This window comes from Rana temporaria, chromosome 1 (genome assembly GCF_905171775.1).
Source record: "Rana temporaria chromosome 1, aRanTem1.1, whole genome shotgun sequence".
NCBI classification, from domain to species: domain Eukaryota; kingdom Metazoa; phylum Chordata; class Amphibia; order Anura; family Ranidae; genus Rana; species Rana temporaria.
This window is the reverse complement of record NC_053489.1, coordinates 7245491-7260118: the sequence shown is the minus strand read 5'-3', so window position 1 is coordinate 7260118 and position 14628 is coordinate 7245491. Positions and strand designations below refer to the sequence as shown.

At 47.4% G+C, this 14628-nt stretch overlaps 1 protein-coding gene across 1 annotated transcript; it reads left to right on the top strand.

The window, feature by feature from the left end:
- Positions 1-4855: 4855 nt before the first annotated feature.
- On the top strand, positions 4856-14280 carry LOC120924771 (probable N-acetyltransferase camello). Its single transcript, XM_040335791.1, has 2 exons — positions 4856-4979; positions 13499-14280. The coding sequence occupies exon 2, from the start codon at positions 13522-13524 to the stop codon at positions 14173-14175; it is 654 nt and encodes a 217-aa protein (XP_040191725.1). The 5' UTR covers positions 4856-4979; positions 13499-13521; the 3' UTR covers positions 14176-14280.
- The last annotated feature ends 348 nt before the right edge of the window (positions 14281-14628 follow it).

Here is a 14628-nt window from a genome sequence, read left to right as displayed (position 1 = left end):
TTGGAAAATTCAAATTCGACGCGGGAACGCCAGCTATACTTAACATTGGCTGCGCCTGCTAAAAACAGGGGTAAGTATACGACGGGAAAACCGCTACGGAAACGTCGTAAGAACACTGCGACGGGTCCGCGTACGTTCGTGAATTTGCGTATCTCGCTGATTTACATATTATTTATCGTAAATCAGTGGGAACGCCCCCGGCGCCATTTTTAAATTGAAAAAAAGATCCGACAGTGTAACACAGTGTAACAATGTCGGATCTTAGCCCTATCTATGCGTATCTGATTCTATGAATCAGGCGCATAGATAGGACCAGTGTAAGTCAGAGATACGATGGTGTATCTGTAGATATCAGGAGATACACCGTCGTATCTCTTTGTGAATCTGGCCCAAGATCCGACATGTGTAATTGAATTACACTGTCGGATCTTAAGGATGCAATTCTAGGCCGGCCGCTAGGTGGCGAGGCCATTGCGGCCGGCCTAGAATATGCAAATGAACACTTACGGCGATCCACGAACGCTCCGACGGGCCCGTCGCTCTAATGCTACGTCGTTTACGTCGAGTTACGCCGTGTAAAAATAGGGCTGAGTCCTATTTGACTAAGCCCTATTAAGTATGGCCGTCGTTCCCGCGTCGGAAATTCAAACTCTACGTCGTTTGCGTAAGACGTCCGTGAATGGCGCTGGACGCCATTTACGTTACCGTCTAAGCAAATGACGTTGGAGCGACGTCAGTTAGCGCAATGCACGTCGGGTAAGTTACCCCACGGAGCATGCGCAGTACGTCCGGCGCGGGAGCGCGCCTAATTTAAATGGGACTCGCCCCATTAGATTCGGCACGCCTTGCGCCGGACGGATTTGAGTTACACCGCTGCAAATTTCCAGGTAAGTGTGTTGTGGATCGATACCTAACTTAGGAAATTTGCGGCAGTGTAACTTAAATCACTTAAGTTACGTTGCGCTGCGGGGCTGTGGATTTGGCCCAATATACCCAATTTTTATTTTAAATATGAAGGATTATGTTACGCCAAGTAAATAGATACCTAGCATGTCATGCTTTAAAATTGCGCATGCTGGTGGAATGGTAACAAACTGTGCTACTTAAAAATCTCCATAGCCGACGATTTAATTTTTTTTTTACAGGTTACCAGTTTAGAGTTACAGAGGAGGTCTAGCACTAGAATTCTTGCTCTCACTCCGAAATTCGCGGCAATTCTTCACATGTGTGGTGTGAAAACCGTTTACATTTGCATGTGTGACTTCTCTTCTTCTTCTTCTTATAGAGCCCCTTCCTTCTACCCAGGTCTTCTTCTTATGGAGCCTCGTCCTTCTACCCAGGCAATAGGGGGCTGCATTCATGACAATGGTAAAGCTGCATTCATGGCAATAGTGAGTCTGCATTCATGGCAGTGGTGAGTCTGCATTCATGGCAATGGTGAGGCTGCATTCATGGCAATGGTGAGGCTGCATTCATGGCAATGGGAGTGCTGCATTCATGGCTATGGGGGAGCTGCATTCATGGCCATGGTGAGGCTGCATTCGGGCAATGGTGAGGTTGCATTCATGGCAATGGTGAGGCTGCATTCAGGCAATGGTGAGGTTGCATTCATGGCAATGGTGAGGCTGCATTCGGGCAATGGTGACACTGGGCCAGATTCAGGTAGATCCGTGCAATATTTGCGTGGGCAAAGGGCAACGAGTTTTGCTCTGCGCCCACGCAAATATTTTGAAATGCCCGCGATTCACGGAGCAGTAGCTCCGTAAATTGCGCGGGCGATATGCTAAATAGCCGGGCGTAAGGCTGCCTAATGTAAATGATCCCGCCGGGGGCGGGAATCATTTAAATTAGGCGCGCTCCCGCGCCGAGTGAACAGCGCATGCTCCGTCGGGAAACTTTCCCGACGTGCATTGCGGCAAATGACGTCGCAAGGACGTCATTTGCTTCTAAGTGAACGTGAATGGCGTCCAGCGCCATTCACGAATCACTTACGTAAACAACGTGAAATTTAAATTTCACGAGCGGGAAGGGCGGCTATACTTTAGCATTGGATGCCCCTGCTACAGCAGGAGCAACCTTGCGCTAAAGTCGCCGTACGGAAACTCCGTACCTTGCGTGCGCAGGGCCCGCGCAACTTTTGTGAATCGGTGGTAGTATGCAATTTGCATACTATACGCCGATCACAATGGCCGCGCCCCCTAGCGGCCAACGCAAGAATGCAGCCAAAGATATGAAGGCATAAGGAGGCTTATGTCTGTCACATCCTAGGCTGCAGTCGGTGTAACGAGGTTCCTGAATCAGGAGCACTCGTTACACCGGAGCAAGTAAGCACTTGCGCCGCGCAACCTATGGTTGCGCGGGCGCAAGTGCTTCTTGAATCTGGGCCACTGTTTTTACAGCACTGGTGAGGCTGCATTTCATGGAAATGGTGAGACTGCATTCGGGCAATTGTGAAGCTGCATTCATAGCAATGGTGAGTCTGCATTTATGGAAATGGTGAGGCTGCATTCATGGCAATGGTGAGGCTGCAATCATGGCAATGGTGAGTCTGCAATCATGGCAATGGTGAGCCTGCATTCATGGCAACGATGGGGCTGCTTTAATGGCAATGGTGGCGCTGCATTAATGGCAATGGTAAGGCTGCATTTCATGGCAATCTTGTTGGGCAGTGTAATAGTGCTCGGACGAATACACTTAGAACACATTTTAATGGTTCAAAGAATGTCAGTCAAAATATTCGGCCCTCAAGCATTTATCAAATCTGGCCCTCTTTGAATACATTTTGGACACCCCTGTCCTAAATGGTGCATGTTTAGGAAATATCCCTTGTACCCACAGGTAAGCCTTATTATAAGCATACCTGTAGATACAATGGCCCGGATTCACAAAGCACTTACGCCGACGTATCTCGAGATACGCCGCGTAAGTGTAACTATGCGCCGTCGTATCTGTGCGCCGTGCCCACAAAACTAGATACGCCTAAAAATAGGCTTCTTCAGACCGACGTAACTTGCCTACGCCGGCGTATCGTGGGCGCATAGTTACGCCGGACGCATTTGCCGCTCCCATAGATTTTCTATGCACATATGCAAATGAGGGAGATACGCCGATTCACAAAAGTAGTTGCGCCCGGCGCATCATATAAGTGGTTTGCGTAAGACTTACGTCCGGCGTAAAGTTATTCCGCATATAGGAGGCGCAACTCATGCAAAGGCATGGACCAGGGAACACAAGCCGTCGTATCAGGATGACCGGTCTTGTCTCCGCCCCCTCCTGTAGTTTTCTTCAGGCAGACCTGTAGTGGGTGGAGCCTACTGGGTCCCTCCCACAGCTCTGCTCTCTCTTCTTGTGCAGGATGGCCGGTCTTGTCTCCGCCCCCTCCTGTAGTTTTCTTCAGGCAGACCTGTAGTGGGTGGAGCCTACTGGGTCCCTCCCACAGCTCTGCTCTCTCTTCTTGTGCAGGATGACCGGTCTTGTCTCCGCCCCCTCCTGTAGTTTTCTTCAGGCAGACCTGTAGTGGGTGGAGCCTACTGGGTCCGTCCCACAGCTCTATCTTCTTGTGCAGGATGACCGGTCTTGTCTCCGCCCCCTCCTGTAGTTTTCTGTAGGCAGCTTGTAGTGGGTGGAGCCTACTGGGTCCCTCCCACAGCTCTGCTCTCTCTTCTTGTGCAGGATGACTGGTCTTGTCTCTGCCCCCTCCTGTAGTTTTCTGTAGGCAGCTTGTAGTGGGTGGAGCCTACTGGGTCCCTCCCACAGCTCTGCTCTCTCTTCTTGTGCAGGATGACCGATCTTGTCTCCGCCCCCTCCTGTAGTTTTCTGTAGGCAGCTTGTAGTGGGTGGGGCCTACTAGGTACCTCCCACAGCTCTGCTCTCTCTTCTTGTGCAGGATGACCGGTCTTGTCTCCGCCCCCTCATGTAGTTCCCATAGACACCCTCCTAAACCTTGTGGACGGCCTTCCCAGAAGAGTTGAAGCTGTTATCGCTGCAAAGGGCGGAGCCAACTCAATATTGAACCCTCCGGACTAAGACTGGGATGCCATTAAAGTCAATGGCCCGGATTCAGAAACGAGATACGACGGCGTATCTCCAGATACGCCGTCGTATCTCTGAGTGCGGGCCGTCGTATCTATGCGCCTGATTCAGAGAATCAGTTACGCATATCGTATCTTAGGCTGCATATTTACGCTGGCTGCTAGGTGGCGCTTCCGTATAGTTACGCAAGGAATATGCTAATTAGGTATTTATGCCGATTGAGAAACGTACGTCCGGCCGGCGCATTTTTTTACGTCTTTTACGTTCGGCTTTTTTCGGTGTATAGTTACCCCTGCTATATGAGGCGTAGCTAATGTTAAGTAAGAACGTCATTCCCGCGCCGAGTTTTTAAAATTTTACGCTGTTTGCGTAAGTCGTTCGCGAATAGGGCTGTATGTAAGTTACGTTCACGTCTAAAGCAATGACGATTTGCGGCGTAATTTCAAGCATGCGCACTGGGATTTTTTCACGAACGGCACATGCGCCGTTTGTAAAATACGTCAAATACGCGGGGTCACTATTCATTTATATAAAACACGCCCACATCATTCCCATTTGAATTAGGCGGGCAACATACGTTACGCCGCCGTAACTAACGGCAAAGTTCTTTCTGAATACGGAACTTGCGCCTTAATTTAGCGCCTGAAATACGTTACGCCCTGCCTAAAGATACTCCAAAGTATCCGAATCCGGCCCAATGTGTATGTAAAGGCAAGCGTCCCAATACTTTTGGTAATATAGTGTATGTGCATGTACATTTTTCTGCCGGCAGTTCAGCTTTGAGAGACATAGAGAAATAGGGAAGTGGTGAGAGGTCCAGGAAATGTGCCAAAAACTCTTCCGTAGCTCTGTTGTCACACAATTACTCTCTGTCTGACGGAGGCTCACGTCCCGTATACCACCCTATATATATATACACCTTCATATCAGACGGGCTGAGGAGAAAGGTGAGTCACTTTACTATTGCTGCATGGAAGGAGATTCCCTGTTTATAACAAGGATATTCTTCTTACCTGGTCTTATAAGGGGCCACATCCCTTGGGAAGGACAGTGATCATGTCTGGTTTTGTAGAAGGGCCACATCCCTAGGGAAGGACAGTGACCATACCTGGTTCTATAGAAGGGCCACATCCCTTGGGAAGGACAGTGATCATATCTGGTTTTGTAGGAGGGCCACATACCTATGGTGATCATATCTAATCCCATAGGAGGGCCACATCCCTAGGGAAGGACAGTGATCATATCTAATCCCATAGGAGGGCCACATCCCTAGGGAAGGACAGTGATCATACCTAATTTTGTAGGTAGACCGCATCCCTAGGAATGGACAGTGACCATACCTGGTTCTATAGAAGGGCCACATCCCTAGGGAAGGACAGTGACCATACCTGGTTCTATAGAAGGGCCACATCCCTAGGGAATGACAGTGATCATACCTGGTTCTATAGAAGGGCCACATCCCAAGGGAAGGACAGTGACCATACCTGGTTCTATAGAAGGGCCACATCCCTAGGGAAGGACAGTGACCATACCTGGTTCTATAGAAGGGCCACATCCCTAGGAAAGGACAGTGACCATACCTGGTTCTATAGAGGGGCCACATCCCTAGGGAAGGACAGTGACCATACCTGGTTCTATAGAAGGGCCACATCCCTAGGAATGGACAGTGATCGTATCTGGTTCTATAGAAGGGCCACATCCCTAGGGAGGGACAGTGACCATACCTTGTTCTATAGAAGGGCCACAGGACAGTGACCATACCTGGTTCTATAGAGGGGCCACATCCCTAGGGAAGGACAGTGACCATACCTGGTTCTATAGAGGGGCCACATCCCTAGGGAAGGACAGTGACCATACCTGGTTCTATAGAGGGGGCACATCCCTAGGGAAGGACAGTGACCATACCTGGTTCTATAGAGGGGCCACATCCCTAGGGAAGGACAGTGACCATACCTGGTTCTATAGAAGGGCCACATCCCTAGGGAAGGACAGTGATCATATCTGGTTCTATAGAAGGGCTACAGGACAGTGACCATACCTGGTTCTATAGAAGGGCCACATTCCTAGGAAAGGACAGTGACCATATCTGGTTCTATAGAAGGGCCACATCCCTAGGAAAGAACAGTGACCATACCTGGTTCTATAGAAGGGCCACATCCCAAGGGAAGGACAGTGACCATACCTGGTTCTATAGAAGGGCCACATCCCTAGGGAAGGACAGTGACCATACCTGGTTCTATAGAAGGGCCACATCCCTAGGGAAGGACAGTGACCATACCTAGTTCTATAGAAGGGCCACATCCCTAGGGAAGGACAGTGACCATACCTGGTTCTATAAAAGGGCCACATCCCTAGGGAAGGACAGTGACCATACCTGGTTCTATAGAAGGGCCACATCCCTAGGGAAGGACAGTGACCATACCTGGTTCTATAGAAGGGCCACATCCCTCCATTAGTACAGACACCCCCCAGACAAACACCCCCCTCCATTAGTACAGACCACCCCCTCCATTAGTACAGACCACCCCCCATAAACCACCCCCCTCCATTAGTACAGACCACCCTCCACAAACCACCCCCCTCCATTAGTACAGACCACCCCCACAAACCCCCCCCCCTCCATTAGTACAGACCACCCCCCACAAACCACCACCCCCCCCCCCCTCGGCTCAGGAGAAGATCGGGACAGTTTCAGAGAGTAGGAGGAGAAAAAAAAGGACAGGACCTTCCACCCGCCCTGCCCCCCAACAACGTCACTGCAGGACAGGAGGATGGACTTGGGCAGGAAATAGCGACGACGGAGACCGTCCTGGAAACTGACATGGAGAGGAGGAGGAGGAGGAGGGAGGGGAGCACTCTGGCACTTGAGCGCCCCCCACCACTGTGGTGCCTGGGTAAACTGCACCCCATGTAGGATCGGCCCTGGGCTCGGGTGGCTCGGCTGCTTGAGTCCTGCATAGGGAACGGTGTTCCTGCTGTGAAAAAAGTGCAGGGACGCCGATCCCACGCATTCCCGCAGGACTCGAGCCCTGGTTAAAGGGTTGTGTGAATGAATACTTACCTCTACAGCTGGCCCTGTTTTTAACACATACTGTTATGCCCCGTACACACGATCGGAATTTCCGATGGAAAAAGTCAGACAGACTTTTTCAGTCGGAAATTCCGACCGTGTGTATGCCCCATTCAGAGAAATTCCGTCGGAGTTCAGATGTGCTTTTGGTCAGAGAAAGGACAGGATAATCCAGATGTTTAGCAGGCTGGTTGGTGAGTTGAGCCGGGAATTTCTTTGGTTTTGTTTTCCATGCATTGCCCTTCTACAGTGGGGATCGAAAGTTTGGGCACCCCAGGTAAAAATTTGTATTAATGTGCATAACGAAGCCAAGGAAAGATGGAAAAATCTCCAAAAGGCATCAAATTACAGATTAGACATTCTTATAATATGTCAAAAAAAAGTTAGATTTTATTTCCATCATTTACACTTTCAAAATGACAGAAAACTAAAAAATGGCGTCTGCAAAAGTTTGGGCACCTTGCAGAATTTATAGCATGCACTGCCCCCTTTGCAAAGCTGAGAGCTGCCAGTGTCATGGATTGTTCTCAATTATCGTCTGGGAAGACCAGGTGATGTCAATCTCAAAGGTTTTAAATGCCCAGACTCATCTGACCCTCCCCCAACAATCAGCACCATGGGTTCTTCTAAGCAGTTGTCTAGAAAACTGAAAGTGAAAATAGTTGTCGCTCACAAAGCTGGAGAAGCTATAAGAAGATAGCAAAGCTTTTTCAGATGTCAATATCCTCTGTTCGGAATGTAATTAAGAAATGGCAGTCATCAGGAACAGTGGAAGTTAAAGCAAGATCTGGAAGACCAAGAAAAATATCAGACAGAACAGCTCGCACGATTGTGAGAAAAGCAATTCAAAACCCACGTTTGACGGCACGATCCCTCCAGAAAGATCTGGCAGACACTGGAGTTGTGGTACACTATTCCACTATAAAGAGATACTTGTACAAATATGGTCTTCATGGAAGAGTCATCAGAAGAAAACCTCTTCTACGTCCTCACCACAAAAATCAGCGTTTGAACTTTGCAAATGAACATATAGACAAGCCCGATGCATTTTGGAAACAAGTTCTGTGGACCGATGAGGTTAAAATAGAACTTTTTGGCCGGAATGAGCAAAGGTACGTTTGGAGAAGAAAGGGCACAGAATTTAATGAAAAGAACCTCTGTCCAACTGTGAAGCATGGGGGTGGATCAATCATGCTTTGGGGTTGTATTGCAGCCAGTGGCACAGGGAACATTTCACGAGTAGAAGGAAAAATGGATTCAATAACATTTCAGCAAATTTTGGATGGTAACTTGATGCCATCTGTGAAAAAGCTGAAGTTAAAGAGAGGATGGCTTCTACAAATGGATAATGATCCTAAACACACCTCAAAATCCACGGGGGAGGGATTACATCAAGAGGCGTAAACTGAAGGTTTTGCCATGGCCTTCACAATCTCCTGACCTCAACATAATTGAAAATCTATGGATAGACCTTAAAAGAGCAGTGTGTGACAGACAGCCCAGAGATCTCAAAGACCTGGAAGACTTGTGTAAGGAAGAATGGGCAAAGATCCCTCAAACAAGAATTGAAAGACTCTTGGCTGGCAACAAAAAGCGTTTACAAGCTGTGATACTTGCCAAAGGGGGCAGTACAAGATATTAACTCTGCAGGGTGCCCAAACTTTTGCAGACGCCATTTTTTTGTTTTCTGTAATTTTGAAAGTGTAAATGATGGAAATAAAATCTAACTTTTCTTGACATATTATAAGAATGTCTAATCTGTAATTTGATTCCTTTTGGAGATTTTTCCATCTTTCCTTGGCTTCGTTATGTTTTTATTAATATATTAACCACTTCCCGACCGCCGCATGTATATGTACGTACACAGAATGGCACGTACAGGCAGATGGGCGTACAGGTACGTCCCGCCTTTCCGCGGGTCGGGGGTCCGATCGGGACCCCCCCCCCGCTACATGCGGTGGTCGGATCCCCTCGGGGAGCGATCCGGGACGACGGCGCGGCTATTCGTTTATAGCCGCCTCGTCGCGATCGCTCCCCGGGGGTGAAGAACGGGGAGAGCCGTATGTAAACACGGCTTCCCTGTGCTTCACTGTGGCGGCGTATCGATCAAGTGATCCCTTTTATAGGGGAGACTCGATCGATGACGTCAGTCCTACAGCCACACCCCCCTACAGTTGTAAACACACACTAGGTGAAGCCTAACTCCTACAGCGCCCCCTGTGGTTAACTCCCAAACTGCAACTGTCATTTTCACAATAAACAATGCAATTTAAATGCATTTTTTGCTGTGAAAATGACAATGTCCCAAAAATGTGTCAAAATTGTCCGAAGTGTTCGCCATAATGTCGCAGTCACGAAAAAAATCGATGATTGCCGCCATTAGTAGTAAAAAAAAATAATTAATAAAAATGCAATAAAACTATCCCCTATTTTGTAAATGCTATAAATTTTGCGCAAACCAATCGATAAACGCTAATTGCGATTTTTTTACCAAAAGTAGGTAGAAGAATACGTATCGGCCTAAACTGAGGAAAAAAAACATTTTTATATACGTTTTTGGGGGATATTTATTATAGCAAAATGTAAAAAATATTGAATTTTTTAAAAAATTGTCGCTCTATTTTTGTTTATAGCGCAAAAAATAAAAACCGCAGAGGTGATCAAATACCACCAAAAGAAAGCTCTATTTGTAGGGGAAAAAAGGACACCAATTTTGTTTGGGAGCCACGTCGCACAACCGCGCAATTGTCTGTTAAAGCGACGCAGTGCCGAATTCGCAAAACCTGGCCTGGGCATTTAGCTGCCTAAAGGTCCGGGGCTTAAGTGGTTAAAAAGAGTTTTTTTGAAGTTTCTTTTGCAGGTTGATAGGGTTGCATCCTTGGGAACTTACACAACTTCTTCAGTACGGTTCTCTATTTTCAAAAGCTGCTTCCCCTTTTTTGTAATTTGCTGACCATCAGATCTCACTTCTACAGGTTTACGAGAAACAGCCTGTGAATTCACAATCATCTTCTCAAGCCTCGTACACAAGCACCGTTTTCTCGGCAGGAAAGCTGTTGGGAGAGTTTTTTGCCGAGAAAACCGTGCGTGTGTATGATTTTTCTCGACGGGAAAACCGCCGGGAATCTCGACGAGAAAAATAGAGAACCTGTTCTCTCTATTTTCTCGTTGTGATTCTCGGCAGTGTTTTCCTGTGGAGAAACCCGAGAGTGGCCCAGATTCAAGTAGAATTGCGCGATATTTGCGGGGAAGCAGGGCAACGATTTTGCCCTGCGCCTCCGCAAATATTTTGCGCTGCCCTCGATTCACAGAGCAGTAGCTCCGTGAATTGCGAGGGTGCGCCGGCAAATTTGCCCGGCGTAAGCGTGCGCAAGTTAAATGATCCCGCCGGGGGCGGGAATCATTTAAATTAGGCGCGCTCCCGCGCCGAGCGTACAGCGCATGCTCCGTCGGGAAACTTTCCCGACGTGCATTGCGGCAAATGACGTCGCAAGGACGTCATTTGCTTCTAAGTGAACGTAAATGGCGTCCAGCGCCATTCACGTTTCACTTACGCAAAGGCGGGAAGACCGGCTATACTTTAGCATTGGCTGCCCCTACTATTAGAAGGGGCAGCCTTGCGCTAAAAGTAGCCGTACGGAAACTCCGTACCTGGCTTGCGCGGGGCCCGTGCAAGCTTGTGAATCAGTGGTAGTATGCAATTTGCATACTACACGCTGGTACACAATGGGAGCGCCCCCTAGCGGCTCACGCAAGAATGCAGCCTAAAATCTGCAAGGCATATGCCGCGCAGATTTTAGCCTGCAGTCGGTGTAACGAGGTTCCTGAATCAGGAGCACTCGTTACACCGGAGCAAGTAAGCACTTGCGCTGCGTAACCTATGGTTGCGCGGGCGCAAGTGCTTCTTGAATCTGGGCCAGTGTGTATACTTGCCTGTCGCCTGTGGAAACCCGCGCATGCTCGAAATGACTTTTGACGCATGCGCGGTAGCTTCCTAGGCTTAGGTAGGGTGTAGCAAGATGGCGGCAATCGAATGTGACGAGCGCATGCTCATCGTAGTCGATGACGTCACCGCGTTCGCCGCCATTACTAGTAAAAAAAAATATTATTAATAAAAATGCAATAAAACTATCCCCTATTTTGTAAACGCTATAAATTTTGCGCAAACCAATCGATAAACGCTTATTGCGATTTTTTTTTAACCAAAATTAGGTAGAAGAATACATATCGGCCTAAATTGAGGAAAAAAAATTTTTTTTTATATATTTTTGGGGGATATTTATTATAGCAAAAAGTAAAAAATATTGGGCTAGATTCAAGTAGCCCGCCGCAAGTTTGTGCGGGCGTAGCGTATGTTATTTACACTACGCCGCCGCAACTTAGACGGGCAAGTGCAGTATTCACAAAGCACTTGCTCGGTAAGTTGCAGCGGCGTAGCGTAAATCAGCCGGTGTAAGCGCGCCGAATTCATATTTGCAAGAGGTGGGCATGTTTTATGTAAATAAAACATGACCCCACGTAAATGACGTCTTTAACGAACGGCGCATGCGGCGTTCATGAAAGAATCCCAGTGCGCATGCTCGAAATTCCGCCGCAAATCGTCAATGCTTTCGACGTGGACGTAATTTACGCAAAGCCCTATTCGCGAACAACTTACGCAAACGACGTAAAAAATAAAAAATTAGACGCGGGAACGACGTCCATACTTAACATTGCGTACGCCTCATAGAAGCAGGAGCAACGTTACGCCGGAAAAGCCTTACGCAAACGACGTAAAAAAAATTCCGCCGGGCGCACGTACGTTTGTGAATCGGCGTATCAAGGTCATTTGCATATTCTACGCCGAAAACGACGGAAGCGCCACCTAGCGGCCAGCGTAAATATGTACCCTAAGATACGACGGCGTAAGAGACTTACGCCAGTCGGATCTTACGCTAATTTTGGCGTATCTTGCTTTCTGAATACAGAATACGCCGGCGTAAATCATTGCTGAATCTAGCCCATTGCATTTTTTTTCAAAATTGTAGCTCTATTTTTGTTTATAGCGCAAAAAATAAAAACTGCAGAGGTGATCAAATACCACCAAAAGAAAGCTCTATTTGTGGGGAAAAAAGGACGCCAATTTTGTTTGGGAGCCACGTCGCACGACCGCGCAATCGTCACTTAAAGCGTCGCAGTGCCAAATCGCAAAAAGGGGCAAGGTCCTTAACCACTTGCCGACCTCCTCATGTACATTTACGTCAGCAGAATGGCACGGACAGGCACATCCACGTACCGGTACGTCCTCTGCTTGACGTGGGTGGGGGGTCCGATCGGGACCCCCCCCGGTACATGCGGCGGTCGGTAAGTCTCGGGGAGCGATCCGGGACGACGGCGCGGCTATTCGTTTATACACGCCCCGTCGCGATCGCTCCCCGGAGCTGAAGAACGGGGAGAGCCGTATGTAAACACGGCTTCCCCGTGCTTCACTGTGGCGGCGCATCGATCAAGTGATCCCCTTTATAGGGGAGACTCGATCGATGATGTCAGTCCTACAGCCACACCCCCCTACAGTTGTAAACACACACAAAGTGAACACTAAATGTTACAGCGCCCCCTGTGTTTAACTCCCAAACTGCAACTGTCATTTTCACAATAAACAATGCAATTTAAATGCATTTTTTGCTGTGAAAATGACAATGGTCCCAAAAATGTGTCAAAATTGTCCGAAGTGTCCGCCATAATGTCGCAGTCACGAAAAAAAACTCTGATCGCTGCCCTTAGTAGTAAAAAAAATAAAAATGCAATAAAACTATCCCCTATTTTGTAAACGCTATACATTTTGCGCAAACCAACCGATAAACGATTATTGCGATTTTTTAAAAAAATAGGTAGAAGAATACGTATCGGCCTAAACTGAGGGAAAATAAAATTATATATATGTTTTTGGGGGATATTTATTATAGCAAAAAGTAAAAAATATTGCATTCTTTTCAAAATTGTCACTCTATTTTTGTTTATAGCGCAAAAAATAAAAACCGCAGAGGTGATGAAATACCGCCAAAAGAAAGCTCTATTTGTGGGGAAAAAAGGACGCCAATTTTGTTTGCGCACGACCGCGCAATTGTCTGTTAAAGCGACGCAGTGCCGAACTGTAAAAACCCCTTGGGTCTTTAGGCAGCATATTGGTCCGGTCCTTAAGTGGTTAACCTACATGAAGGTCCGGGTCTTAAGTGGTTAAAAAAAAAAAAAATTCGGGTGGACCTCCGCTTTAATAATTGTCAATAGAGAAGGTATAAACGTTGTCCTATGATCCTACTAAACTCGACTTTTTTGTATCTCTTTATTCATCTTCTCTCTTCCTTTGTTTCTTTTGCATTCATAAGACATCATATTTCTCCTTTTCCTTTGACTTAGCGACAAGACGAGCTGCTAGGGGAATGGCCGACCACTCCATACGGAAGTACCACAATGGGGATTATTTTGCAGTCCGTGAATTGTTTGCCCAGGGAATGTTGGGGTACGTTCCGGGCTCCACCTCGTACATGTTGAAGCTCCCCCAAGTCTACGGCCCCATCCTGGCCTCCTTCATCACACTGCAGTTGTTTTATCGCTCCTTCTTCCTGTCTCTCTTGGTTGTCGGGATCTCCTTGGTTTCCATATATTTTCTTATGGCATTTGCGTGTCGTAAATTGGTCAAGGAATGTCACAACGGTGACTTGCTAAACGTTGAAGAGTCCTACCTTCGGAGGCCCAACTGCTGCTTCTGGGTAGCCGAGTCCGGCGGTCGGATTGTAGGGATGGTGGGGGCCCGCCCTGGTCCCAACTCCAGCAGCGACATGTCTCTACAGCGCCTGTCCGTGGCTGAAGACCAGCAACGCCGAGGGATCGCCAAGGCCCTGTGCACGACGGTTTTCGATTTCGCTCGCCAGCAAGGATATAAACGCGTCATTCTAGATACGTCAACTTTCCAGGTCAACGCTCATAAACTGTACCAACACTTGGGCTTCAGGATAACCAAAATAATACCGGGCCGAACCAGACTTGGACGGTTCGCAAAAATGTCTGTGGTGTTCTACAGCTACGAGCTCTAGATGGGATAGAGGGACTGCTATTGTGGTTAGATACTGTATATGTTAAAGATATAGCGCATCCGGAAAGTATTCACAGTGCTTCACTTTTTCCACACTTTGTTATGTTACAGCCTTATTCCAAAATGAATTAACCTCTTCCATACCGGGCTTTTATACCCACCTCCATACTGGGCCTATTCTGGCACTTCTCTCCTACATGTACAAATCATCATTTTTTTGCTAGAAAATTACGCAGAACCCCCAAACATTATATATGTTTTTTTAGCAGACACCCTAGGGAATAAAACGAAGGTCATTGAAACCTTTTATTCTGCACGGTATTTGCGCAATAATTTTTCAAACGCCTTTTTTTTGGAAAAAAATTTTTTCATGAATTAAAAAAATAACAAAACAGTAAAGTTAGCCCAATGTTTTTGTAAAATATGAAAGATTATGTTACACCGAGTAAATAGA